This window comes from Eschrichtius robustus, chromosome 16 (assembly GCF_028021215.1).
Source record: "Eschrichtius robustus isolate mEscRob2 chromosome 16, mEscRob2.pri, whole genome shotgun sequence".
Taxonomy (NCBI): Eukaryota; Metazoa; Chordata; class Mammalia; order Artiodactyla; family Eschrichtiidae; genus Eschrichtius; species Eschrichtius robustus.
The window spans coordinates 50,663,258-50,690,642 of NC_090839.1; the positions used below are offsets into that span (position 1 = coordinate 50,663,258).

General features: G+C 47.5%; 1 protein-coding gene across 2 annotated transcripts in view; it reads right to left on the reverse strand.

The window, feature by feature from the left end:
- Positions 1–7,012: 7,012 nt before the first annotated feature.
- The window catches only part of PCSK2 (proprotein convertase subtilisin/kexin type 2), a 208,468-nt gene continuing 188,095 nt past the window's right edge, over positions 7,013–27,385 (reverse strand). For both annotated transcript variants that reach the window (XM_068523829.1, XM_068523828.1), the window contains 4 exons: positions 24,686–24,901; positions 22,573–22,673; positions 13,778–14,005; positions 7,013–7,499 (listed from right to left, as the gene is read on the reverse strand). In XM_068523829.1, the coding sequence (XP_068379930.1) occupies positions 7,013–7,499; positions 13,778–14,005; positions 22,573–22,673; positions 24,686–24,901 (1,032 nt within the window). The remainder of the gene's footprint in view (positions 7,500–13,777; positions 14,006–22,572; positions 22,674–24,685; positions 24,902–27,385) is intronic.

Consider the following 27,385-nt stretch of genomic DNA (forward strand, 5'->3'; position numbering starts at 1 on the left):
AACTCGTGGAAGTTTGGATTAGGTTGGATTGCCCCCAAAGCAGACCCTAAACAAGGTCTCAGGTGCAGGTGGTTTATCAGAGCGGTGATCACAGGAGCTCAGCGTGCCATTGGTAAGCACCAGTCTCAGCTCCAAGTCGGCCTTTCTACACTCCAGTGCTGGGGCTGGAAGCTGCGGCCCCGTTCTTGCTCTGCCAGCATCTCCCTGGTAGGAGAAGAGGGAAAGGCTGGAGGAGGGAGAAGGGCCCTGCTCCTTGTTTGTTCTCATCTCCTGGCAGTGCTACTTCACCCTGGCAGCGGCAGCTCCTTCCCAGAGCAGCTGAAGCCAGTTCTCAGTTTTTCCAACATTTGCGGAAGCAGCCTCGCTACAGTCTCCTCGGGGGTCTGCGTCTTCCAGGGCGGGCCTGCCTGCCAGGGGCACTCTTGCTCCACCTCTGGGCAGGCGGGGGAGTTGGGTGGGCGGTGCCCCCTCCCCGGGACCCCACCACCATCCGACAAGCCTCCTTCACCTTCACGCAGGTGTTAGGCTCCTTGGTCCATGTGGTGCTTTAGTGTTCTCTTTTGCTTTTCTAATTAAGAAGGCATTACGTCTTTATACTCAGTTTTAGTGCTTTATATTCAGTTCTCTCTGTTAACATCACCAGTGGGGTTTCTGTCCCCTGAGTGGTGAAGGAGAGGGAGTGAGACTGGGAAGTGAGATGCCTGCACAGGCACCCACGGGGAAGAGACCAGGTGGAACATCTTCAAATTGTCCTGACAGGAGGTGAGGAAGCTGGAGTATCTGTGGACCAGCTCCCACCCTTCCTCAGGCGAGGGCGGCCATGGGGCGCTGATTCCCTGGCCCTTCTGCTTGCGGTACACGAGGTCTTGTGTGCAGCCAGAGAACACCCCTGGCAGAGACAGCATCCTTGGCATGTATAGAAACTGTCTACAGGTGACCTCTGGGGCCACCCAAGGAGATAGATACAGGACAGAGGTTGGCAAACGTTTTCTATAAAGGATTATAGGCTGTACAGCCTCTGTTATAACTACACAACTCCGTCGTATTAGCATGAAAACAGCCACAGACAACACAAAAGCAAATAGGCATGATTGCTTCCAGTAAAACTGTATTTACAAAACAGGCAGTGGGCTGGATCAGGTCCTTGGGCTGTAGTTTGCTGATCCCTGCTGTAGGGCAGGCACCAGCAAGGTCTAATACAAAATCCAATTTGCATATCAGAGGACACGTCTTACCTGGCATCGCTGCTTGTTTTTCCCTTCCCTTTTCATGTTGGAAAATTCCATTTAGGTCTCTCCTTGACTTGAAACTTATATTTTGAGAAAGGATCTTCAAGCAACCACCATAATCAAGTTGATCCTAAAACGGTTGTATCCCAGGTTTGTAGATGGGATGTTGCTGGTGAGAGAAGTCACCTCAAAACTCACACGGCATTTAGCACATTGGTGATGAAGAACATTATTCAAGCCCCATGATTAGTGCAAATGCTCGACGCCCATCTCTCATGCTTGGATAAAAGCAAATAAATGCCACAAAAAAGCCACGCTGACTTATGTTTTATTCAGAGACATGGGGTTTTTGAGTTGAGATGGGTATTCTATCTATCAGGAGATTACATCCCTGGTCAATAACTCACCTGTCACACCTGCCCCTTCACCTGTGTGCTTGTGACCAGGAGTTACCTGGTGGCTTACCTGTCACCTGTGGCCAGTGGCTCCAAGACATGGGGTCAAAAGAGAAAAATATAGGTTGCAGCCTCTGCCTTCCATCCAGCTTGCAGTAGACCAAGGGCATCCTCTTGGGTGCAGGGGAACATCTTTCAGGGCACTGTGATGTGGGACCCCTCCCTGCTGGGAAGGTGAGGGTGGGGTGGCCTGAAGCCTCCATGGTAGGAAATGGTGACAGTTCACATTATAACTAAGGAATTCCCAGCCTCAGTTGGCTGTTTGTGCATCTGAAACTCTGTGGGCTGAGATTTCTAATTGCCCCCATCCTACCCCACACAGCGCAGGGCTGAATATTAGGAATTTAGCAACGCAGAGTCTGCGTCTCCTGGCCCAGGCACATTTCTCATGGTCAAGTTCATTCTATCCCTAGGTTCACAGTGAGTCTCCTCTAAGTCCTGAGAGAAAAATGAAGCTGGCAGGCTGGCTTGGAGAATTTGCCTCGGGTCAGGTTTCGATTCCTGGCGCCTTATAAACTCAAAACCAAATTCAACCAATGTTTTTTAAACCCAAGGAAAGGGACAATTAAATGCACAAGAGATTAGTGGACCAACTCAAGTACGAGTTTATTAATTTGCAAAGCAAAGAGGGAGCCTCCTTTCCTAGAGCTCCAGGGGCTGGCCACCCCCTCTCCTGGTGTCAATGTCCTTGGGAAGCTGATGAAGGCATCAGGAGGCTGTGTGTGGGCTTAGAACCCCCCCCTGGCAGGCGGATGGGGTTTCAGGGTGCTCGTCTGGGGATGGCTTCTCTGTGCACTGGTCTCTGTCCTCAACAGACATGAGCTCTTCAGAGGATGGAATCCCCCTTTATACCGGCGTCGCGTTTCCCTACGCTGAGCACCGCCAGATACTGTTCCTGACTTCTGTCCCCCACTCTCCATTTCCTAAGCTCCCACGTGCTGAGTGCCGGCCCCCCTTTCCCCACAGCTTGTTCCTTCTTTGGAGACAGGGAACCACCTGGCAGCTGCAACCAACCCCCTTCACTGGCGCAGGACACATCCTGTGCTCATGTTACTTCAAACTCCCAGTGTTTTTCAAACCCCTTCTTCTCTCCCACAACTAGAGCCTCTAATCTTGGCATTCTGATTTTTAGAAATTTCTATCAAATTAGACTCTACCTCCAAAAACTGACTCTGGCTATGCGTTCACCAATTGTCTTAATGCATTCAGCATTTTTCTCTCTAAATATGAAATGCTTGGCTATGTTTCCTAAAGGTTTTGTAGTGTGTGGATTTCATGTGATGACTCCAACCAGTGAAGGCATTGATCCCATGAAAACCACTCATTAATTTGTAAGTGACAATAAAAATGACACATAGTAGTAACTCTATAAGAATGATCAGTTTTTTAACTTAATCTTTGGGAAATCATTCTTTGAACTTAAGTATTGAAAAGAAGCCTTCAGTCTGTCACAAGATCAGACTGGACTTTACACCTTTCAGTACGTGTTTTCAGCTTTTGGCTCTCTTAAGATTTTACAGTAGTGTTTCATAGGATAAAACTGAAAATTGTTTTTACAATGAACTATGATAAATATAATATATTTGTATTTTATTAATAACTATCAAGATTTGCTAGAACTGCATGTGGTCTCATGGGTAGAGCTGGTTTGTGATACTCTTCATGGTACCGTCCTGTGAGGAGAGGCTGCCATGTGAATCAGTACCTAAGAATATGTTTTTTCTTTTTTGAAAGAGATCAGTTCTTTTTAATAAACTCCTCCACAAGTCACAGGATTTGCAAAGTTGGTAAAGTACCATTTTCCATTTCACCTGGAAGCATGCTTAATTTTGTGACTACTAAATACAGTTCTGGATCAGGGAAGTTATAGCAAAATAAGTACCCTCTTGACACTGAACAGACACTGAAGTCAAGCTGTGGTGTTGATGCAGAGGTATGCTGTCATTACATAGTTTATGTTATAAATACATCCCCAGTTACTCTTCCCTTATATTTTCCACTCAATTTATTTTCTTTACATAAGAATATGTTTTAAAGTGGCATCAAGTTCTCTCTGTGGTAGAGACCCCAGTGCTCACCAAGTATTCCACTAGTCCTATAATCTCTCAGTTGCTTCCCGTGCAGGCAGGGTCATTGACCAGTACTGGCCGGTGCACGGTAGGTCAAGTGACATGTGTGTCACCTTCAGAGTGAACAAATCTTCATGGGTTCTTTTCTCCTGCCTGCCGACTGTCGCAGCCTCGCATTGTGATGATAAACCTAAGGTTGAAGGTTGAAGCAGCTTGAATCCCTGGGTCACTGAATGGAGATCTGTGGCCTTAGGGAGTCACCCAGATCCTCCGTGAAATTTGTGTAAATCATAAATAAACCTTTGTTGTGTTAAACCTCTGAGATCTGGGGGCTGTTCATTACTGCAGTATAACTTAGTCTAGCCTGGTGAATATATTCTAGAATAGTGTTTCTGAAACATCTTTGACTGTGACCCCAGTAAGAAATGTATTTTTACATTGTGAGCCAATACACACACTCAGACACACATACACACACACATTTCTGAAAAAAAAAATCTCAGGAAACAATAGTTATCATTAATATGCATGATGTATTCTATTCTATTCCAAAAGGCTGGTTTTAACTCCCTAAATTTATTTTACAACTACTAATGGGGTGTAACCTGAGTTTGAAAAATGCTGCTATAGATCATAATTTGGGTATGATTTATTTGCTAATTATAAATCTTTCATGAATATTTATGAAAGCAAGTTTTTTAGATCTCTCTTTGGCAACTTTTAATTATCTGCTCCCAGAATGGATGGAAGTGTTTTTATGTAATACATATCACATCCCACGTAATTTCTGGAAGGTAATGTTTTATTGTTGAATCTCCTAATTTACATCATGTACTTTTAAATTTACTTATAAAATTTTGTCACAGGGAATAACAATGTTAACTTGATTAATTATTATTCACTTATTTTCATTTTTAAAATAAATGACTATAAATAACTATCTCTTGCATTAGAATCAGGATGTCATAAAAACCTCACTAGGTAGACATATTTTAGTGTTAATACTGGTGTAAAACATGAAATAGAGGCCAAATATTTTTAAATAGCACTATATATATTTTTATGTACTGTATACTCATATCAAAACTTGCCATTTCTATTAAGAAGCTGGTAAGTTACTCTCTAATTTCACAAATTATACCATAACTGTGAAAATATGGACAACTATTTTATATCTGTGCTGCTATATAAGACACTTAATGTTTATACAGAGAGGTGCAAGATTACAGAGGTGAAGTAATGGGAGTTGACGAACATTTCACCTGAATTTCCACCAGCCTTTTTCTTCAGCCAGAATCATCTTGATACCCTCTGAATATTCTTTTAGAGGTGAATGTGGTGTCTGTTTCTTCAATAAATACACATACACACATTTTATGTATATGTGTGTATATGCAGTTATACAAGTGTATATAAAGATATATACACATATATACACACGTGTATATAGTCTACATATGTATATATATTTCTGTGTGCACTTATACACACATGCACACATAACGTCCTTTGGTTTATTTTCAGACTGTTAATGTGAAATGAAATTTTGATGATTTCCATTTATTTTTTCTTTAAGTCTAAACTGGTTTTAAAAAACCTTTGCAACATGTAATAAATTTCTTTTAAAAATCATAAATAGTATTACATTGTAAAGCATTCTATAGGGAAGGTCATATGGTGTTAGAGAAGACAGAAATTCATGCCAACGTGGGGGGAAAAAGAAAGAAAATGGGTTTTCCAGACTTTTCCCTTCAAGTTGCCACCTTCAGGGGATGGAACCTCCTGCTCTTGTGTTGCTGGCTTTAAGGAAAGGAACTCCAGGCTGAGCTACCCGCTCCCATGGGAAGAGAGAAGTGTGGACAGAAGTGGTTGATCAGTTCTTTGGAATCAAATCAAACTAACACATCATTTCGTGGGAGCGGGTGGGCATTGGGATTGGTGATGAGGAGCCAATCCTCAAATAGGAAAACAAAGTGACAGCTGCTCAGAAAGCATTTCTATTTGGTGATGAGATGGGGTCTCTGGGGGTTGACTGGGGAAGAGGGTGTGTCACCTTTGGATTACGTGTAAACCCCCCTCCTGACAGCTTAGCTGCCGAGATGGTAACTGAATGCTTCCGTACAGAGGGCTCCTCCTGCTTCCTCCGGGCCTCAGGTTCCTGGGGGATGAGCTGGCTTTCCCCTTCTTCAGCAGAAGGGGCTCCATACAAAGGGAGGGTCCATGTGAGACGGCTGCCCCCTCGCCCTTCACACACCTCTTCTGGAACAGAGGCCGTTTCCCCAACTCATCGGAGAAATCACAACATGCAGAAGGTGTTTCGCTCTAGTCATGTGTTTTGGCGATCAAAGCCCAAGCAGAAAGCTTTCGAAAACACTCAGCTTACCTCTCACTTCCATCAGACTAGGAAGCCCCAGAGTGACTGCAGAAAAGGAACATTCCTGTGTTAAAAACCACTAAGCTACTCTTTCCCAGAAGTGTTGCCATCCTGCCTTGCCTTTCTTCTTCTGGATAACTATGGGAGGAACCCCAGAAAATTGGGGATGAAGGCTACACACACAGGGTAATTTGGGCATCTCTAGCAGAGTTTACCATCACTCAGAGCAGCAGCTGGTAAAGGGCAGCCAGCCAGGCTACTGAGATTTTACATGTATCACGCCGGCCGAGTGAGACTAGCTACGACGTGGGCGTTGGTGTTAAGATTTCCAACCCTCATGCTTTCTGACTCTCTCTTCCCCATCTGGTAATTAGGGCACCTTTCAATTCACGCCACCTTCATTTACGTCCCTGAAAAATCTTGCTAAAAGTCAAAACATCTTTCCCCAAAGGATTTACAGCATCTGTGCTTTAAGAGACTCAGAGCTCACCTCTGTCATAATCTTGGATTCTCCTTTTAAGTAACAGGTCCTCAGCTGAGACCGTGAATAAACGTCCTTGGAGTCACCGTGCCTGGCTTTTTAAATGCATTCTCTTCTATGAAAGAAACCGAGGGGAAAGCTGTCCCAGGTTTGTTGGCAAGATATCACCTATCTGAATGACAGAAATAAAGAACTTCGAGTCACAAATAGGACAGAGGTGTTGGTGGGAACACTGTATTTGGGGCACAGAATAAAAAAGGTGGCTTCCATGGTAATGAAAATAATCACTGACAGTGAGCGAAGCTTCGGAGCAAGAAGTTGGAATCGCTTGTGTGGGGGGGAGGTTCGCTGCTAGGTGCCTGGCGGGGGCGGCGGGCTGGCGCTGGGGAGAGGGTGCCGAGGGGCTAGTTCTCGCCCAGGATGCTCTTCAGGCTTCTCTCCACCGCTTCGTCCAGCTCTTCCTCCAGCTCCTCCTTCTTGGACATGGCCAGCTTGGACTGGTAATCCCGCACCACCTGGTCGATGTACGGGGCGCTCTGCGTGCCGTGCAGCATCAGCGTCCACTCCTTCAGCACCCCCTTCTGGGGCGCGCTCCCCACGAAGCCCAGCTCCAGGGTCCAGGTCCCCCGGGCGTCTTCCCCCCAGGTGTGGGTGGTCATGAAAGGCCACTTGTCGAAGCCCACCTTGGCGTCGTCGTCCCGCGGCCGCCGGCTCAGCAGGATGGACTTGGTGCCCATGGGGGACGTCATGTTGATGTTCAGGTCCCCTCGCCTGGTCGCGTTGACCGTGACGACAGCTTGCACGTGCTCCAGGTAGCGGACGAAGTTCTCCTTCCCCTCGCAGGCGGCGGTGGTGAGCGTCAGCACCAGCTTGCCGGTGGGCGGTATTTTCCTGAGGGCAGAGGGGAGGAGACCGTGAGGGCTGGGCACACCCTCCCAGGGGCTCTGGAGGCAGCTCCGGGGAGCGGGGAGACCAGGGGCCCTGGGGTGAATTCTTTTTTTTTTTTTAGGTAGCTGAAAATTTTATTAGAAAATTAAAATTTAGAACTATACAGTAGGGACTTCCTTGGTGGCGCAGTGGTTACGAATCCGCCTGCAAATACAGGGGACATGGGTTCGAGCCCCGGTCCGGGAAGATCCCACATGCCACGGAGCAACTAAGCCCGTGCGCCACAACTAGTGAGCCTGTGCTCTAGAGCCCATGAGCCACAACTACTGAGCCCATGTGCCACAACTGTGGAAGCCCTTGCGCCTAGAGCCTGTGCTCCACAACAAGAGAAGCCACCGCAATAAGAAGCCCGTGCACCGCAATGAAGAGTAGCCCCCACTCGCTGCAACTAGAGAAAGCCTGCACACAGCAACGAAGACCCAACGCAGCCAAAAATAAATAAATAAATAAATTTATAAAAAAAAAAAAAAAGAACTATACAGTAGGTTCGCATTAGTTACCTATCTTATACATAGTATCAATAGTGTATATGTGTCAATCCCAATCTGCCAATTCCTCCCACCCTCTTCCTTCCCTATTGGTGTCCATACATTTGTTCTCTCTGTCTGTGTCTCTATTTCTGCTTTACAAATAAGATCATCGGAGGAATGGATAAAGATGTGGCACATATATACAATGGAATATTACTCAGCCATAAAAAGGAACGAAATCCAGGATTAACTCCTACACTTGCTGTGTGAGCCTGAGCAAGTCACCCACACTCTCGGAACCAACTGTGTGTGGACGGGGCAGGCAGCAGATGCTGTGGACCCCGTTCCCGCTTCTCCTAAGTCACTGCTGGGTTTGCCTGCAGCTGAGGCTACTTTGGACCCTGACTGCATCCACCACGGTATCAGCTACTCCCAGCTTCTCTCCTGGAGCCTTTCCCTGCCTCCTGGGAGCGTCCTCAGCCTGCATGCAGGCTGGCCCCAAAGTGTCAGGGATTTAAGCCCACAGGGAAAGACCCCTACCAGCGACTGATGGAAGGTGGTGAGTACATACACCTGGCTTCCTCGTTCCCGGTGGGGACAACTCAGTGCTGCCCAGGGTGGCAAGATGCCGGTCAATCGAGCATCAATGCATCTTTATTGGATTGCTTCCTCTTCCCCGCCTACAGCTGCACCTCCTCACTTGTTTCCTGAGATCATCTCTCAAAAAATTGTCAGTACCCAAGTCCCATCAGGGTCTACTTTTGGGACAACCCAGACTGAGACAGGAGCTCATATACTTTTCTTTTAAAGTACTCACTACCTTGATAAGGAGAAATTATTGCTAATGTGATTGTTATCACTATCATAAAAAAGCTGAAATTGGGTTAATTAATCCTAGTGAAGAACAGTCCTGTGACAGATCAGGGGAATTTGGGAGTCTCTTCGGTCACAGAGTTGGAGCCCCACGGATGGTCAGTCTAAGATTCCTCAGCTGTCTTTCCATATAACTGATCTCCTTTCTGGAAGTGGCCTCCTTTGGAGGTGAGATGCTCAAAGGTTCTTGCACTAGAAACATAATACAGGAAACCACATTTGAGGAGTGCATGGTATAATGGAAGGACTCCAGACTTCGGGAATAAACCTATTTGGGTTAGAATTCTGCTTCTATGCTTAGTGGTCAGGAGAGCTTGGGAAAATTTTTCAAATACTTGAAGTCTCATTGTCATTGTGGGTGGGTTTAAATAAGACCATGTAGGAAAACACTGGGCACAGTGCCTGGACCATGATACTAGCTCCCTTTCTCCGGCCCTTTGTCTTTGTTAATGTCCTCCCTGGACATGGCTTTTATTTTGGAGCATAAAATGCTGTGTATTTTTTTTTTTACTTTTTATTTATCTTATTTATTTATTTTTGGCTGCGTTGGGTCTTCGTTGCTGCATGTGGGCTTTTCTCTAGCTGCGGTGAGCAGGGGCTACTCTTCGTTGCGGTGCGTGGGCTTCTCATTGCGGTGGCTTCTCTTGTTGCGGAGCACAGGCTCTAGGCACATGGGCTTTGGTAGTTGTGGCTCACGGGCTATAGAGTGCAGGCTCAGTAGTTGTGGCGCACGGGCTTTGTTGCTCCATGGCACGTGGGATCTTCCCAGGCCAGGGCTCGAACCCGTGTCCCCTGCATTGGCAGGCAGATTCTTAACCACTGCACCACCAGGGAAGCCCATGGTGTGTATTTTTAAATACACATCTTGTAGAATACATCTACAAAAAGATGCTGGCCATACACCCAGCTCAGAGCCAAGCCTTGGTTCTACGTTGCCCTTGGAACCAAGGCAATGAACCTGGGTGGGCTTGCTGGAGCTCCCCTGCAGCTCATTGATAAAGGCAATACTTTCCCAAGGAACTTAAAAATATACACATAAACAGTCTCATGGACCGTGTGTGCTCTGCGTGGACTCTGGCCACGGAGATCCAGTGATGGTGCAGGGGCGGGGGGTCCCCAGCACCAGGCTCTGGGGAAATCATCCAATTTGGTGGAAAGCAGGCATTAGGCCAGCTTTGGAGATGTGAGTATGGCAAGCCACTACCTGGACCTCTCAAAGAAGATGCCACTTACTCAGAACAGGGTCAGAAACATAGCAGGTGAGCTGATAAATGATTAATGATCACATGGGCTCCAGCCCCTGGGCAGAAAGCTACATGGGTAGACTAAAGGTCCAGTTGTGGGTAAGGAATTTGAACTTTCTGAGCTCGTTTTCCTTACCTGTACAATGGGGATATGACTTCCTACCTTGAAGAGTTACTGTGAAGATAAATATAGACACACACTCATATACATTGTACATTTACAAATGTCTAGACCAGTGCTGGCCAACAGCACTACCAATTCCTGCAAGGACGAAAATGTTCTGTATCTGTGCTAATACAGTAGCCACTGGCCACATGTGGCTTTTGGGCACTCGAAATGTGACAAGTATGAGTGAGGAACTGAATTTTTAATTAATTAAATTTAATTTTAGTGATCAATTTAAATTTATTTAATTTCACTAGATAGCCACACGTGGCTAGTTGCTTCTGTTTTGTATAGCACAGATCTAATTGTTGAGAAAATAATTGGAATTTTGCCATCCACCTGGGCAGGTTGGCGTGGGAACAAGCACACACACCTGTTAGGATTCACAAATTGTCCTAGAAGCCTTGGGGTTGTGGTGTGTGCCAGGATCAGAGGCCCCTCCAGGGACCCCTGGGCCCCCGGGAGTCTGGCTTGTTTAGCGCCTGGGGGACTTGCCGGCTCCCCAAACTCCCATCCCCACCTGCCCACTGAGGGCGTGGGGCCCTGGGGAGAGGACATTCAACTGCACTCTTCTTGGAATGTTAAGTCACTTTGAAATTGACTTGAATTGTGAATTCCAGAGGCAGCAAGCTTGGCAGAGAAAAGAGAACACCACCCCCTCTCACAGGCGACCTGGCGTTGGTCGGTCGGGAGAGCCGGGGAGCAGCTCTCGTGGATGTTTCTTACCCTCTTCTTGCTGCTTTGAATGTTCTGACTTTCCTCCAGTGCCATATATTGCTTTTAGAAGAAAAGGAATACAACTCATTCTTATTTTAAAAGAACAGGGACAGGTGTTCAGGAAAAGTCAGTTTATCAGAAGGTTGCAGTAGGAGGTGGTTGTCTGCGGAACCAAAGAGGCTCTTCAGAGACTCTGATCTAGCCACACAGCCACGTTTGGGAACACACTCGCTGCTGAAAATGCGGCACCCATCAGAAGGTGTGAGCTCTCTGAACTTTCAGAAATAAGCACAGAAGCCTGGGGCTCAAGTCCTATAAAGACAAACATGGCTTATATCTTTGTCTTACTGCATGTCGGTGCAAAATGAGGGCTCAGTGACTTTGTGCCTAGAAATAGGCGTTGCTTCCCAGGGGGCCCTTGGAATGCCCTTTGGGTTCTCAATCCTCAGCCGTATGATAAAAACAGTTATGAAGCTGTAGTTGTTTTGCTAGAATAATAATAGTAACAATGGCAGCTGCCCTTTCCCGAGTGTCTAAAACACCTGCCATGTGGTAGTCACTGAAGAACACTCAGCAGGGGTCACTCGATGTTTGCTCTTCCCCATGTCACAGTGTCAGGTGGGCATTAACCCACACAGAAGACACTGCAGCTCAGAAGTGACCAGTCCACAGCCACCCGGCCAGCACGGTGTGGCCGAGCACACCCTCTGCTCTCTCTACTATGTGGCTTCAGGCATTCAGATCAGGCTTTAACGTTGATCTGCAAATTCACTTAAAATCCAGAGTTCGCCACAGTCTTCAAGGAGCTGAGTGAACAGGGAAGGGTGGAAGTGGCCTGCGCCTGACAGTGTGCTCTGGGGACACGCTGGCCGATGGGGCGGCCTGGGCTTCCTCTGCTCACGGCCCTTGGCTGGTCCAGCACAGATGCTCACAGCCAGTTCTATTTTTCCCTTTTATTTTAGTCAAGCATCCTTCACAGACTCTCCCGATAAAGTCTCTTTAGAAAATTGCTTTTCGAGTTGACTGCTTCTCTGGGAAGATGAGTGCTGAGGAAACTCATAACCCTGACGGTTGCCACTCACCTGCTCAGAGGCCGTTTCTGTGCAGCCCTGCATAGAAAGTGGCAGCTGTCAAGCCTGCGGACCCCTCCGTCCCAGCCCCTGAGAAGTTGGATTCCTGGTGATAGGGCTTCCTCTGCCAGAGGCATAAGCTGGCCTGGGCATTGCCCTCAGGACCCCCTGCCCAGCCTCTGAGTTCTTCCATGAGCACATCTGCCCCAGACCTCACTCACCTGCATCTGAGAACAATTCAGGTGTGGGTGGACGAGGGGACACAGAGCCCTTCCAACAAGGCTGCCTGCCCCCTGCACCTGAATCTCCCTGGCTGGTCTGGTGGTCCTATTGCCACCGTGTAGACATCTTCCTTGTGCCCAGGTGATGTTGGCTAAATGTTCATTCATTCATTCATTTATTCCACAAATATTGATCCCATGACCACTAAGTTCCAGGCGCTGTTCTAGGCCCTGAGGACACACCAGCAAACGAGACAGACTAGGTCCCGGTCCTCCTGGAGCCCAGCTGAGTTAGTGCTGAAATAGTTCTCGAGTTTCCTTTCATTAAAATAATGCTGCTGAGACCACCCACAAATCTCAGTCTTCTGGACCTTACCCCAAACCTTAGAAATCAGAACCTCTGTGGGGTGGGGCGTTGACATACGTATTTTCACACGCCAACCAAGAAATTCCTCTATACTTTAAATTTTAAAAATTGCTGTCACAGTATATGTGTACATGTGTATTTTGTTTGGAATAAAGTTGTCTCAACTAACAGAAGGTCATTTGTGGAAGGTAAATTCTCAACAGATTTGCATAAAGACCTGTAAGAAATATGTTTTCTATATAGACAAGAACATCTATAGATATCGTGAAATAGATTTAACCTAGTGAATCAACTGAAATATAATAAAAGACTTTTCCAGATTAAAAAAAAAAATAATGCTGCTGACATTGGATAAGTTCCCAGTTAGTTGTGAGCCATTGGGACGGTCACATCTCAGGGCCTCAGATTCCTTAACTAAAATGAGGCATCAGACAGCCTATTTCCAGTGTTGCCTCTGGCTCCAAATTCCAGCCTGTACCTGGATTATGACAGAATGTTCAGTGCACTCGGAATTGGGAGAGAAACGGTCATTCATCTCGGCATACGTTCCGCGTCTCCCTCCCCCCTCCGCCCCCCAGAAGCACAGGGCGTGAGGATCAACAGAGACCCATCGTGCTTGTCCAGGGCAATTGCGGAGAACAAGGTCTGATATCAAGGTGAACCTCGACTAAGCAGGCCCCAGCGCCCGTTCCTCTAAATACTGCAACCGTGCCACCTTCCTGTTAATCTCGAATGTAGCCAGGATGCAACTAACTGTACATCCTGCGCTGGTCACACTGCCCATGGTCCCCACCTGCTGTGGCCCAGCGTCCGCAAAGTCGCAGACGCTGTAAGTCTTCCCCTTGGCAATCCCTCTTTGTAAATCTCTCCCTCTTTGCAATAAGGGAAAGAAGTTCCAGGCCCCAGGGCTTTGTAGACTGGATACTTTGGAGTTGTGCAACACTGCAGCTCTGCCTGGAAGCTGGTTGTCCCTGAATCAAATCCAGTGCATCTCGGGATGACGCAGAGAGGGAATCTGTTATGGTCACCAGTGCAGTGGCGCCATCTCTGGGTATTTTCCACAAACAGCAGTAGAACTGCTGCCCCCACTTACTCAGGGTCCTGCACGGAGCCTCCCACACAGTGGAACCTCTCAGGCACAGTTTTCCAGTCTTTGGCCATTTTCACCATGGCGCCTGCATCAAGCACCCCGTAGCCAAAGAGATGATTAAACTCCAAGCCGACCCCGTTCCTCCGCCACTGATGGACCTCGTCATGAAGCTGGTTCCGTTTGGAGGTGAGTACGGTCAGATGCTGCATGTCTCTCCAGGTCAGACCCAGGCTGGGTACCGGAGGCAGAGTGTTTGAGAGCAAGGGCGGGGGAAGAGGGAGGAGAGAGAGCGAGAGAGACACAATGACTAAGGTAGGACATAGACCCCTGGTAAGATGTTGAAACATCTATGAACCCACAAGTCAAGGGAGGATTTCCATGCACTACTGAGAATATAGGTATAGATATATGTCAATTAAAAATATCTTGCCTTTCTTACTTAAACACATTTCAATTGTGATATCTAACACACACTGGAATGGCTAAAATGAGAATGACTGACAATACCAAGTGTGTTGACAAAGATGTGGAGCAACTGGGTACTTTGGTGATGGAAGTGTAAGTTATTGCAAACACTTTGGAAAATGGTTTGGCTCTATCTTCAAATGTTGCCCATGTGCTTAAGCTATGGCCCAGAAGTTCCATTTTTAGGTATGTATCCAACAAAAATGTGTGTATGTATTCACCAGACGTATACGTATTGGAATGTTCATAGGCCTAAATTATGAAGTCCTCAAATGCCCATCCACGGTAAAGTGAATAAACCAATTGAGGTGTGTTTATCGGAGGTGGAACACTGCACTGCAATGAGAATGAACTATAGCTACTCAGAATAACAGGGATCTCACAATTGTGTGAATCTCACAATAAGAATTCTGACCCAAAGAAGCCAGACACAGAGGAGAACATACTGTATGGTTCCATTTGTTTGAAGTATAAAAAGAGGCACAATGAATTTGTGCTGTCAGAAGCCAGGTTAGTGGTTGGTCTTGGGGTGGCAGTGCCTGTAAGGGACACAGGGGGCTGCTGGGTGCTGACAGAGTTCTGTTTCTTGATCTGGGTGTTGGCTATGCAGGAGTGTTCCATGTGGGGACATGAACTGTCAGTTCTTCAAGGGAAGAGACAACAGCTTCAGCATATTTGTCTCCCAGTGCCCAGGACAGCCCTCGGCACACTCTTCGTTCAGCAAATAGACAAGTTTGCTTGCAGACTTGTCTTTGGAAATTAATGTCTAGTAGTCTGTGCTATTGACATTAGTGTCAATGTCTGTGCTTTTCAAAGTGTGAGTCATGACCCGTTTGTGGGCTAGGAGGTCAACTGATTGCACAGGCTATGTATCTTGGCTGCACAGTAAAACTGTCTGGTGGGGACATTTAAAACCCCACTGCTCGGGCCACATCTCAGACTATTTAAATCAGAATCTCTGGGAGTGGGACCCAGGCTTTGGAGATTGTTAACGCTTCCCAGGTCATTCCAGTAGACAGCTGAGGTTGAGAACCAGAGATTTAATGGATGGGGCTATCACAAGTGGAATAGAACAGAAAAGAATAACAGTGTGCACGTAATATGGGAAACTCTGTGTGTGTGTGTGTGTGTGTGTGTGTTTGCACGCACTCGTGTGTGGTGTTGTGGTATGTGTTTGGGTTGCAATGCAAAATTAATTTCTCACTGAGAGCCACGGTCACAAAAGTTGGAAAACCCTGCACTACGGTTCTCCTTAGAATCAAATGATTCAAAGAACACCATCACTCATTTGACAAAATCTCAACACAGGCAGCATTCATTGGTTCAAAGCTTCAAAACAGAGTCAAAAGATGGTAGTGATTCCTATGCTTTTGAAATGCAGACCTTCAAGTTCTTTTCCCATTTAGGTTCGTACATAATATTGAGCAGAGGGAAGTCCAGCAAGACCTTCGGCTATTAAAGAGAAAGTTTCAAGGGCGGTCCATGCTTATTTGACAAATTTAGGAACATATCTTGGACATGTGCTCCCCTGGACACATGGAATAGGCGAACAGTGATGAAATTTCCTGAAGTTGATTATGGCCGAAAGCTCGGTGTTTTGCTGGAATAGGATTCTGAATTCGTTTAACTCAAAAGCGTCGATAAACGAGGATCTGGCGACCTCAAGGTGATCCAAGGGCTGGCTGGCAGGTGGGGCATGTCTCATCTTTGCTAGGGGTTCTGCTGCAAAACTGAGCCATGCTTCTAACCCCGCTAGACGTTTCTCTGCGGATTTATTCTCATCGGGTCCATAAGAGGGAAAGAATGTGTTAGAACAAGGATGTTCTACTTCTAAAATAAACCAGAGCATGCTCCATACTCCAATGTCACTGAACTTGTGACACCATTTGAACAACCGTTTGCTTATGTCTGAAAAGTAGAACAGAGTCCCTCTTATGTCCCCATCCTGAGCAACGTCTGAATTGACCCAAGATACTCTTGGGTAAAATAATTATTTCATCAACGTGCTTTAGGCTTTAATCCTACCATGGCAGCTCAAGGATTGTAGGCGATACCTATTACGTAATAAAAAATAAATTTACAGAATATCTACAATATAAAAGTCACTGTGTTCAGTGCTACAGGACAAGGAACATGACATTTTCTCAAATATTTGATATAATAGCTGGGAAAGTAAGACAGATGTATGGAAAGGTATCGTGTCCAGGCTCCGCACTAGTGCCGGGCAGGTCGCAGGAAGGTCCCTGCCCTCTCAGAGTCCACAGCCTGGGGGACAGACAGACAACTCAATATTTTAAAAGGTGGGGGGCTGTCATGACAGGGGAGCCAACAGTGGAACCCTGAGTTATCCCAGCCAGGGAGTCTCACAGACTGTGGTCCTGCATCAGAACCGCATGGGGACTCGTGACAGATATGGATTCTTGGCCTCAACCTCAGGTCTCTGGAATCGGCCTCCTGGAGGCTGTGGGTCTGAGGATGTGCACTCAAGACAGAGCGCAGGTGATGCTTCTGCACACGGGGTTTGAGAACACGGGTCTGAGATGGTGGTTCACAACCTCGTCTGCACACGTGAACCAACGTGAACACAATGACGAAGTCGGACAGGACCCAGAGATGCTGATCCCATGGGCCTGTCCAGGCATCTGCCAAAGGCTCCAGCAAACCTGCTTGGGGCGGGGGGGCGGGGGGGCGGGGGGGGGCCGGGGATGGTGGTTCCTAACTTCCTGGAGGCACTGGGGGTGCTTGTTAAAACTGCAGCTTCTGGAGACTCTGAGTCTGTGGACCTGGCGTGGGCTTGGGTATCTGTTCTTAGCAAGCACTCCAGGGATTCTGATCAGCGGCAGATTTGAGAAACTCTGGTCCAGGCGGTCAGCAAGGGTCTCTCAGGAAGCGGTATTTTTAGCTAAGGTCAAGGGGACGAGTGGGAGTGACTGAGTAAACACAGGGAAGGGGAGTTCCTAGGCAGAGAAGGTTCTGGAAGGAAGGATCTAGAGGCAGGAGAAGGCACGTATCAGCACAGGAGTTTGGGAGCCCTGCGTGAGTCAGGGAGGTAGAGCCAGGAACAGAGGCGGAGAGGATGACACAGTAGAACGTAGGGACTTTATCTTAGTGACAGACAGGAAGGGCAGAGAGACCCGTGATCCGATCTCCAGAAACATCAACAGGGAGAAGGAATCAAGACATGGGACTGGAAAGCAGGACCACACTAGTCAGCGGATGCTGCAGGAACCTGGCCCACGAACAAGCGACCATGAGGAACGAGCCGGGAGCTGTAACAAGGCCATGTGCAAGGAACCCCTCGTGAACTATCAGTGAAAACGGTGACATCTGTGCAGCTGGCAGGGCACCTATTGGCTGGGTCCAATCGCTCATAGGACCCTGTGATGTTCCGGGGTAAACGTTCAGCTGTCAGCAGACTGGTCCTCGGCCACTTGGGATGGGCCATCTGCCTCTCGGTTCAGAGAGAACATCCCTGGAGGTCAAAGCCAAACCCAGGGCTTCTAGATAAGATGTGAGGACAGGCCAGGGCTCCAAGGAGAGAGGTCACTCAGGGCCCGGCCAAGGTGGCAGCCGTCTTGAGAGTGTGGGATCTTGGAAAAACCAGTGTGAAGCCCAGGGAGAGACTGGCCCCGCATGGCCGGAAGAGGAATCTTGCACCAGGGAGACCTCAGGATGGGCTGTTTCCTGAGCCTCTAAAGCTGGTCCTGGGGGCTTCCCTGGTGGTGCAGTGGTTGGGAATCTGCCTGCCAGTGCAGGGGCCACGGGTTCGAGCCCTGGTCTGGGAAGATCCCACGTTCCACGGAGCGGCTAGGCCCGTGCGCCACAATTACTGAGCCTGCGCGTCTGGAGCCTGTGCTCCGCAACAAGAGAGGCCGCGATGGTGAGAGACCCGCGCACCGCGATGAGGAGTGGCCCCCGCTCGCCGCAACTGGAGAGAGCCCTCGCACAGAAACGAAGACCCAGCACAGCCAAAATAAATAAATAATTAATTAAAAAAAAAAAAAAATTAAAGCTGGTCCTGGCAAGTGAGTTTTTGCCTATGAATGATCCATAGAACCGTATCTCCTACAGAGCCCTGCACTTAAGGTTGGGTTGGTGTACTAACTTCCCACTGGTGCAAAATAGTGACCTCTTTTTTCTTTTTTCTTTTTTTTTGAGTTCCCTATTTGTGAGGATTACCCCTGAAAGACCATTGTTTTTCAGAGTTCTTCTATTTATGGCATCAAATTCTCTGGAACCCAATTCACATTTTCCTCCTGATAATCAAGACAGCAAAGTGAATTTAAGGAGAGAACAGCTACAAAACTACATTTCCCATCCTCCCTTGCAGTCTGGGGTGGCCATGTGACAGTTCTGGCCAATAAGAAATAAGTCCCTGGGTGATTTTTCGAAAAACTTTTAAACAGGGATCACTCAGCTGGTGGATTTCCTTTTTCCCTTTGCTTTTCCCCTCTTCCTGCCTGACATGTAAACATGATGGCTGGAGCTCCCGTGGCATCTAGATAACACGAAGGTGTAGAAGAACAGAAATCTAGAGACAGAGTCCCTGATTCTCGGTGGCCACCCTCCACTTGCCCGGGCTCCTCACCTCTGTATTATCTTCTGCATGACAGAAAAATAAATTCCTTCATAAGAAACTTATTAAATTAAATTAATATTCTATTTTAAATATATTGTTATTATGCTATTAAAAAGAAAAGAAAAGAAAAGAAAAGGAAAGAAAAGAAAAGAAAAGAAAAGAAAAGGAAAATAAACTCCTGTCTCGGTTTAGCTGTTGTTTTTGGATTCCCTGTTTTCAGTCTAACATGGGCACCTAGCCAGAGGCAGGGTCCGATGTTCATATTCCGCAAACGGCACCTGAGTGCTAGGTTCACAGAGCCCTTGCCGTACTCCTGGACGCCACACACTCCAGGCCACAGACCAGCACGGGGCTGGCTGCTCTTGTAGTCCCTGAAAAAGGCGTTGAAAAGACAGATTCCTGGGCCATTCATCCCTAAGGATGTGCTTCAGTGACTTTTGGCTGAGTCTTGGGAATCTATCATTTTCAAAACTCCGCAGTGCTCAACTTCACTAGTTATCAGGGAAATAAAAATGAAAACTACAGTGCAATTCCATGGAATACCCACAAGAATGGCTAGAGTATAGAAGACAGATAATAGCAAATGTTGGCAAGGATGTGGAACAGCTGTAACTCTCATACACTGCTGGAGGGAGTGTCAGCAAGTGCGCCAGCTCTGGAAAACTGCTAGACCTGCACCTATGTGTACCCCATGACCCAGCTTTTTGACTCCCTAATATACATCAAACAGAAATGCGTCCACATCTTCAGCAAAAGACATGTACAAGAATGCTCACAGCAATGCTACTCACAATAGCCCCAGTGTGGAAACAACCCAAATATCCACTTATACAGTGGAGTACTATTCAACAACAAGTATGAACAACCTATAAGCACACACAGCAGCATGGAGGAATCTCTCAGACATAATCCTGAACCAAAGAGCACATCCTGAGACTTAGGTAGTGGTCTGTTTCCTGATTTGGGTGCTAGTTACACGGATCTGTTAACTTTACAAGAAGTCTCTGAGCTGTACCTAATATTTGCGCACTTTTCTCTGCATCTAGCAGACTTTGATAGAGCTCACATGAAAAAATTCATCCCTTGGAAGGTCAGTTTTGGAAACACTGTTCTAGTTCAGTATATGGGCCGCTTTACTATGGATGGTTCTCCTGGGTCACAAGTTTGCCTCTTTTGACATCTACCCCTCAAACCCAGCTCAGCCCTCTTGAACCACCCAGAAAGCCTGGGGTCATGGAGAGAACCCGAAATATCTGAAGGCAGCAGTAACACCCCACTAAAGAAATTCTCCGGAATTTCTCTACTGTCGGTCTCGCGGGGAAATGTGAGCAATGTTCCCGACAACTCAAGAAGGCATTTTCAAGCATTTGGCAGAAAAGCGTTTTATGAGATTAAACAACAAGGTGATGACTGGTCAGGACAGAGGCGTGGTTTCCCTTTGTTCCCTGGAGCCATGGGGGTGGTCATTCTCCCTCTTCCATGGTCCCGATGGGCATGCATTTGTTTACTGTATTCAAGTTGCTTTGGAAAAGCTTTCTTATTGGACCTCTGGGTGGGAAACAGCCCTCGACTGCTGCCACATATGTCACCAAGGACTCCCAGCTGCCTTGTCTGAAGATAAAGAGAGATGAACTGTAGGAAGCGTTCCTGGAGAGTCTTTCCCTCCTCCGCCCTCCGGGCTCTCTCCTGGGGCTATTTCATGGTGAGCAGTGGTTTCAGCTCTTGGCTGTTGGAGCCTCTTGGCCCACAGAGAAGCCTTGGACTTTACTTTCCCAGGTGGGGCTCTTAGCCAACGGCCGAACAGCACAAGAATATGGCAGCCCAGCTCCCTTGCCTTGATGTGGAACAAACTCTGAGGCATAATTTACCCTCCAGAGCTCTCCCTGGGATCAGGCTGAGGCCAGAACTTCTGAAATCGCATCCTTGCTCAGCTTCTCCCGCACCCCTAACCTGCTTCCTCTCCTCCCCAGTGGTCCCTGCCGGGAGCCCTCTCTTAATAAATCGCTTGCATCAAACTCTAATCTCAGGGTGTGTTTCCAACTCAGGTGATTGGTGTTCTGAGGAATTTTTGAGGACTGGCTCCCAAGATGGGCTTGAACCACCTACCACCAGGTATCATTTTTTCCCTCTTTATGGCAATAGAGGGCACTCAATTCATGACCATTGCTCCAAAACAAAGTGTGCCTAAGTGGTGATTGCATTCTTTTCTGTAAGGAAATCTGCAAGTGTGCTGAAGAATGGAGAATAATTGGTGCAGAGCCCATGAATCTGTTTAAAGTTCCAGCAGCCTGCTCCATTACTTTGATGTATGTAAGGGGTCACCCTGTAGGCATATAGGCCTGGGAAAGTGACTTTTTGCTTGCCAGAATCTAAGGAGACTTTGAGTCAGGTTCTGCCCTCTTAGATTTAAGGGGAGACCAGGAACCCCTTCTTGTTCCCTGTCCTCTGCGAGGCTCTGTGGCAGGCAGCAGCCCCCCTCTGTTTGTCTGCTCCCAGCTGGAGTGAGCGAGGCCACCTCAGACTCCAGGACCCAACAGGCCCTGAGGGGAACAGCTTCATGTTCAGGAAATGCACATAATATGAGAGTAAGTTTTGGTCTCTGTGCTTAATAGGAAGGCTTTGACCAGTGTCCATCTCCTCTTTCCTAAAATGTCCAACTGACTTTTGTTAAAAGAATCAAAGCTTGGCCTGGTCCAAAAGAGAAGTCACTCCCAATTTGGGGCCTTATCTGTAAAAGGAGAATAATGATGTCTTTTCTGCTTAAAGGCAGAGGGGTTGGACTAGATAATCTTTTGAAGTCCTTTCCTATTCTAGGAATCAGCTCTTACCTCCTTTGCAAGTCAAAAAATGCACTGCATATGTGGAGAGTCAAGCAGGGCTGCCTGAAGAATGATGCTAGAAGCTCCGGTTGCCTAGCAATGGCTGGCAGGGACGGGAACTCAACTTCCCTTCCCCAGGAGCCTGAATTCAACTTCTTATAAGTTGCTGGTTCTGTATTCTCGGATAATTCCCTGCCCAGCGGGCATTTGCACTTACGCCACATGGGTGGTGCCTGAAGCCACAAGTTCATTGTTCAAACCCAAGGCCAGCCTCTGGTTTGCACTAAGAGAAGACGGGGGAGTGGGTGGGCAGGGACCTCTGCTGATGCTCAAATCCAAGGTGGGTCCAGCTGTACCTCTGCGGCGGTGGTGAGAACAGAGGGGATGGTCTCCCCTCTTTGGTAGCTGGATGGTTTCCCAGCAAAGCCCATTTCTTGGTCTACGTTGTGTGACTTCGCCCACCTTGTCTCAGTGTTAAAATGAGTTCAGCCTTATAAGTTAACAAATCCGGAGCGAGAGCGTCCTGTTTAACACACGTTCTGAAAACCTTGCTGGATACCCGGCTTGGCAATAGTTTTCCTTCATTTAGCTGTTTGGGAGTATTATTAGAGTAAAACAGCCACGGGATCCACAGAAGATGAAAGGGTGTTTTCACCAAGAAAACATCTATGTGCCCCTATGCGTGGTTGGATGTTGGGCTCTTGTGCTCTCTCAGGGATGTAGTTTTGTTGTGTGTGTGTGTGTGTGTGTGTGTGTGTGTGTGTGTATGTGTGTGTGTGTGTATCATTTAGCAATGCCCACCAGAGTTCATTGGCCCTGACTATCTACTGATTCTCACACCCACTTTTGCCTCTGTGAACACCTGGTATTGGGTGGGGAGACATGTCTCAGTCCACCCTACAGAACCGGCCCTTGGTCCCGAGCTGGAAACATACTTAGCCTCTAAAGCCAGTGCAAACACTCCAGCTGCCTCAGGAGCAGCCGCGGATGTCCCAGAATGTCTCAGGGTGCAGTTGCCGTACAAATCTGTGGTTGCCTGGAGGGGAAGATAGGGAGTAATGAGTGAGTCGCACTGCTTTAAACCCAAAACGACATGGAGCAGAGGATTTTCTGTTTCTTTTACTTAAACTCTGCCTTGTTCTGAAGAAGATTAAGACGAAGGTAAGGATAAGCTTAGCACCCATGTATCTATTTTGCCACGCATTTTATCTGAGTTTCCTAGTAGCCCGTGCAATAAGGGAAACACAGTCAGTTATAGTTACAGTGTCCACAAGATAAAAGCAAGTCAATTGTTCAGAGAAGCGTATCTGCAGCTATTCTAGAGACCAGAGAGACATTTATATTCTGGATCCTAAAAGGAAACATCATAGGTGGAAAGTGACAAGCCAATATCACCACCATAGTCAAAGCAATGGCGAATTTTGTTGCATTGGGATTGGCTCGGAAAACTCACGGCCAGTCCATCAGCAATTTCTTTTCCCTTCAGGAAAAAGGGTGGCATTCCCAAAGAGGAAAGACAAAACAAGCTCAGCCACAGTTTGCCTAGAGGCACAGGCGATTAAAGAGAAAGTGTTACATTCTCTACATCTAAAATCCACGGAGAGAGTCTGGAACACACTGAGCAACACATCTGATACATGAGTGATCACCCCACGGGAGGCTGATCAACTGAGTTTTAAAGGATTTTACAAAGAGAAAATCCCCATTTGCAGTGTTTGCGAGAGCCAGGGTTTTCATTAAGATCATTTATAAACCACGAGAATACTCCTTCCTCCTGTTTGTCTGTAGGCTCCTCAAGTGGGCCTATTATTTTGGGGGACAAAGTATCAGGGAGGTTTAAAAGCATCTACTTGCGGAAAATGACAATATTCAAAGAGAACTCAAGGCTCCTCCCCAGCCGTCGTAGAAAGAGAGTCATAGACAGGCGTTGAGGACAAAGTGACACCATTGGGAGGCTCTTGGGGCAGGGAGGGGGAGCTTCTAGGGGGAGGAGAAGCCTTACAAACAGAACAGGATTGGGGCCGCTCTCACTCGTCCCTTTCTGCCCATGTAGCTTGTAGGATGAGAGAGGCGAAAACTCCTTCTGCGTGGGAGGAGCTGACACGATCTCCGTCCTCCCCAAGACCAGGGGAAGCCCCAGGCTCATGGAGGGAGTCAGGCTAAGGTCTGTGTCTCCTGTAGGTTAAGGGCTTCTCCTGGGTCACGTGAGAGCCTGGCCAGCTGGTCAGGTGGAGCCCAGGCAGGCACTTGGGACTGCAGGACTAGCTGGTATTGGTGACTGTGTTCCTCCCAACCCCAGAGGAGGCGGAGGCCGGGCAGGATGTATCTCAGCGGGACTCCTGAACCAACCACTAGATTCCAGGCTTGGAAGACTGAGGAAAGGCCCCTATGTGAGTGAGATACCCAGAGAGAGGAAGAGATCCAAAAATGCTCATTATGCCCTACAGACAGATATTTCTAGGGGCCTTGGAAAATTCACTATTAAACCTCGGTGCCCAGGAAGGAAGAGGTGCTCAAAGTGCAATAAATAAGTTTGTGATTCCTAACCTTTTTGTTTTCTCAGTCATGGACCCATTTTAAAATACGCTGGAACACACTACTCCTCCTTTGAGAAGACACACATGTGCCCAATTTGGGGGGTTTTATGGCCCCAGCAAAGTCCGTCCATGGATGCTAGTTTTAAATTACTGTAATAAATGGATGAGTTCTTGGCTCAGATGGGTGCAGGTGTGATGCCCCAGTTCTTAATATTAGTTATCCTTATAAGTGACGTGCTGGGGGCAAACCAGCGTTCATCATTATTTGTAAGCCAAAACAATGAACAAGAAAATCGATGGAACATGAGCGGGAAGGAGGTCATCACGTTCTCGTTTATCGTAGGTCTCTACCTTGATAACAAGGCATCATCAGCCTGGAAGAGGGTGGATCTCCCCCCGGGGATAGGCGCTGACTCTTTGAGGGAAGGGGGGCGGGGAGCTCCTCCTCCCATGACGTCACTGTGTCTGCACATGACGTCAGGAGTGTCCGCCCACCCGGCCTCGCACTCACCACGCCGGCCTCGGGGTTGCGCTTGCGCCCGTTGCTGAAGGTGGAGGCCAGGGTGGAGGAGCAGCTCTCGTCGTACAGGGCGGTCCTGCCGTCGTTGATGGCCGAGTTGATGGAGATGGTCCACATGCTGGAGGCGTAGCCGTCGCAGTTGCAGTCGTCGTAGCTGCCGCCGTCCCCTGAGGCCCACACGTAGATGCTGCCTTTGCCCCCTCGGCCCTGGTTGGGGGGGGTGGGGAGCGACAGGGAGAGATGCGCGGGCTGCAGGGGGTCCCGCCGGGGCTGGGGTCGGGGTCCGGGTGGGGACCTGGGCTTCTTCAGCAGCTGAGCGCAAGGACTGGCTTCCTTTCTATCTGCCCTTGAAAACCACTATCCTTCTGGCCGGGCACCGTGAGAATCTTTCTTTTCAGGAAGGATTCAATAGAAAAGTCATCCGAATTTACAATTTAAGCTGGGGATAACAAAGTGAGAAAAACTGGAAGAATCTCCTTAAAACTAACAAATGAACTGCTTTTAAACATAGTACATTCTCATGGTAAAAAGGCAAAGTATATGGAAAGGAAAATGAAAAAAAAAAACTCCCCCCTGCTTGTAATTCTTATATATTCTTTCAGGCATTTTTCAGCAAAAATGCAAATGTACCTGTATATTTATATCAATACTTAGCTAAATAAGATATAAAAGATATTTATAGCTTCTATTTTATATATTATATATATTTTATATAAGTTTACATATATATGTAGATATTGTAAGTATAAAATACACATTTTACTTACAGATTATATATATGTTGGGGTGTGTGTGTGTGTGTGTGTGTGTATAATACACTTTGTTTTTACTCAGTTGGATCATACTAGAATTATTTTAAGCAAAATATTATATATTGTACCTGTGTAAGGGAACACAAAATATATAAATATAAGAAGAAAGTCTAATATGATCAAGTAAAACATACAGCAAAAATAATTTTAAACATGATGATGTGCACAGTGATTACTACCATATGCTGATTAGTTATAACCAGCAAGCTTAGTTATAGGTACCTACAGTTTGCATTGCTTTTCTGTTTAAACCACTTTCTTAGTGCTTCTATTTTTCTTTTCCTGTTCTCTGTCTTCTAGGAGAATTCTCTCTGCCTCCACAACCTGAAGTGGCCATTCCTTCTGGCTTCCTACCTTCTGACCCCAGGGGCAGGAGGGCCGGGCTACCCTGCTTTGCCCCGCAGGCTGGGTGGGCGGTGAGGAGGGCAGGGATGCCGTGTGGCAGGTGAGCAATAGGTGTCCAGCCTGGCCAGGACGCTGGGTAACCCTCTAGGGCGAGGACACAAGTAGAAATCACGGCAGAGAAAGTCTGTCCCTGCGCGGCCACCAGCGGTCCTCGGTCCTAACTCAGTGGTTTAAGGGCAGCGACGCCAGAGGAGAGAGGATGATTGGGTCACCGCCAAAGTCTCTCTGCCTCCTGACAATGAGAAGTGACATTCTGATTGCTTCTAACAGGACTTGGAGTTAATTAGCCTGTGACTGACTGAGTCAATACATCAACAAAGGTTGATTCAGCCACTAGCTGAGAACTGTCTTCAGCACCTTGGTGTATCTGTCCTGGAAAACTCTATCCAAACGAGCAACTGCTCTCAGAAACCAGGACACAGAGGGAAACAAATGCATCATCCTTACAGCTGGTGCAGGGGACACCCTCTCAAGCAGACTCAGATTTGGGCTCAATGTCAAGAAGTGGCACCCTCGGAAAGTGAAACACGTGAATCAGGGTAAATGGGTGAGGCTGCCACCTGAAGAATCTTCCTCTGAACCAGCCCACAGGTGGGCTGCTAGTGAGACAAGCAACCTTCGCTAAAAGGAAACCAGTGCTAAAAGCGTTCTCAGTTTGGTGTAGGGAGATGGATTGTGCCTCTAAGTTGTCAGGCTTTCTCTGTATTCATGCCCCCTTTACTGCATAATTTGCAGCCCTGCCCATCAAGAGGAGAGGTCTGTTTCTCACTGCTTGAATCGGGGCTGGCCTCCTGTCTTGCTTTGGCAAACAGGATGTGGTGGGAAGTGGTGCTGTTCCAAGCATTGGTCTCAAGGAGCCCTACCCACTTCCGCTCTCCCTCAGAGCACCATGGGAACCAACCCGAGTTAGCCTGCTGGTTGATGACCGACAGTCCAGTCAGGTTCACTGTCACAGCCAACAGCTGCCAGACAGGGGAGGATACCTCAGACCAGAAAGTCTGTAGCTCAGCCCACAGCTGACCACAGATGCATGAGTGAGGCCACCTGAGATTAGCCAAGGATGGCCCAGGTCGGCGGACCTGTAGACCCATGATCAGACTTAAATGGTTGTTATTTTAAACTACTGAGTTTTGGGGAAGTTTGTTATGCGGCTTTGCTCACCGATACACAGAGAATAACTATCAGCGTGTTTCTGAAGAGTAAGCAGCAAACATTAGTTTTGTTTTGGATGTAAGACTTGCCCACAAGAATACTTTGATTGCTAGGAACATTAAACTTCATTTTCCTAAGATGTGTGCGTGTGTGTGTGTGTGTGTGTTTACATGCAGTAATAATTATATTCTTGCTTCTAATGCTTGGGTATCAGCACCAAATAGTCCCTGGCTTCTGGGGAAGACGGGCCACTGAGGAGCAGACCCTAGTTCTGGGGGCAGATGAGTGGGGAGGGGCATCTATAAGAGGCTGAGAGCTGGCT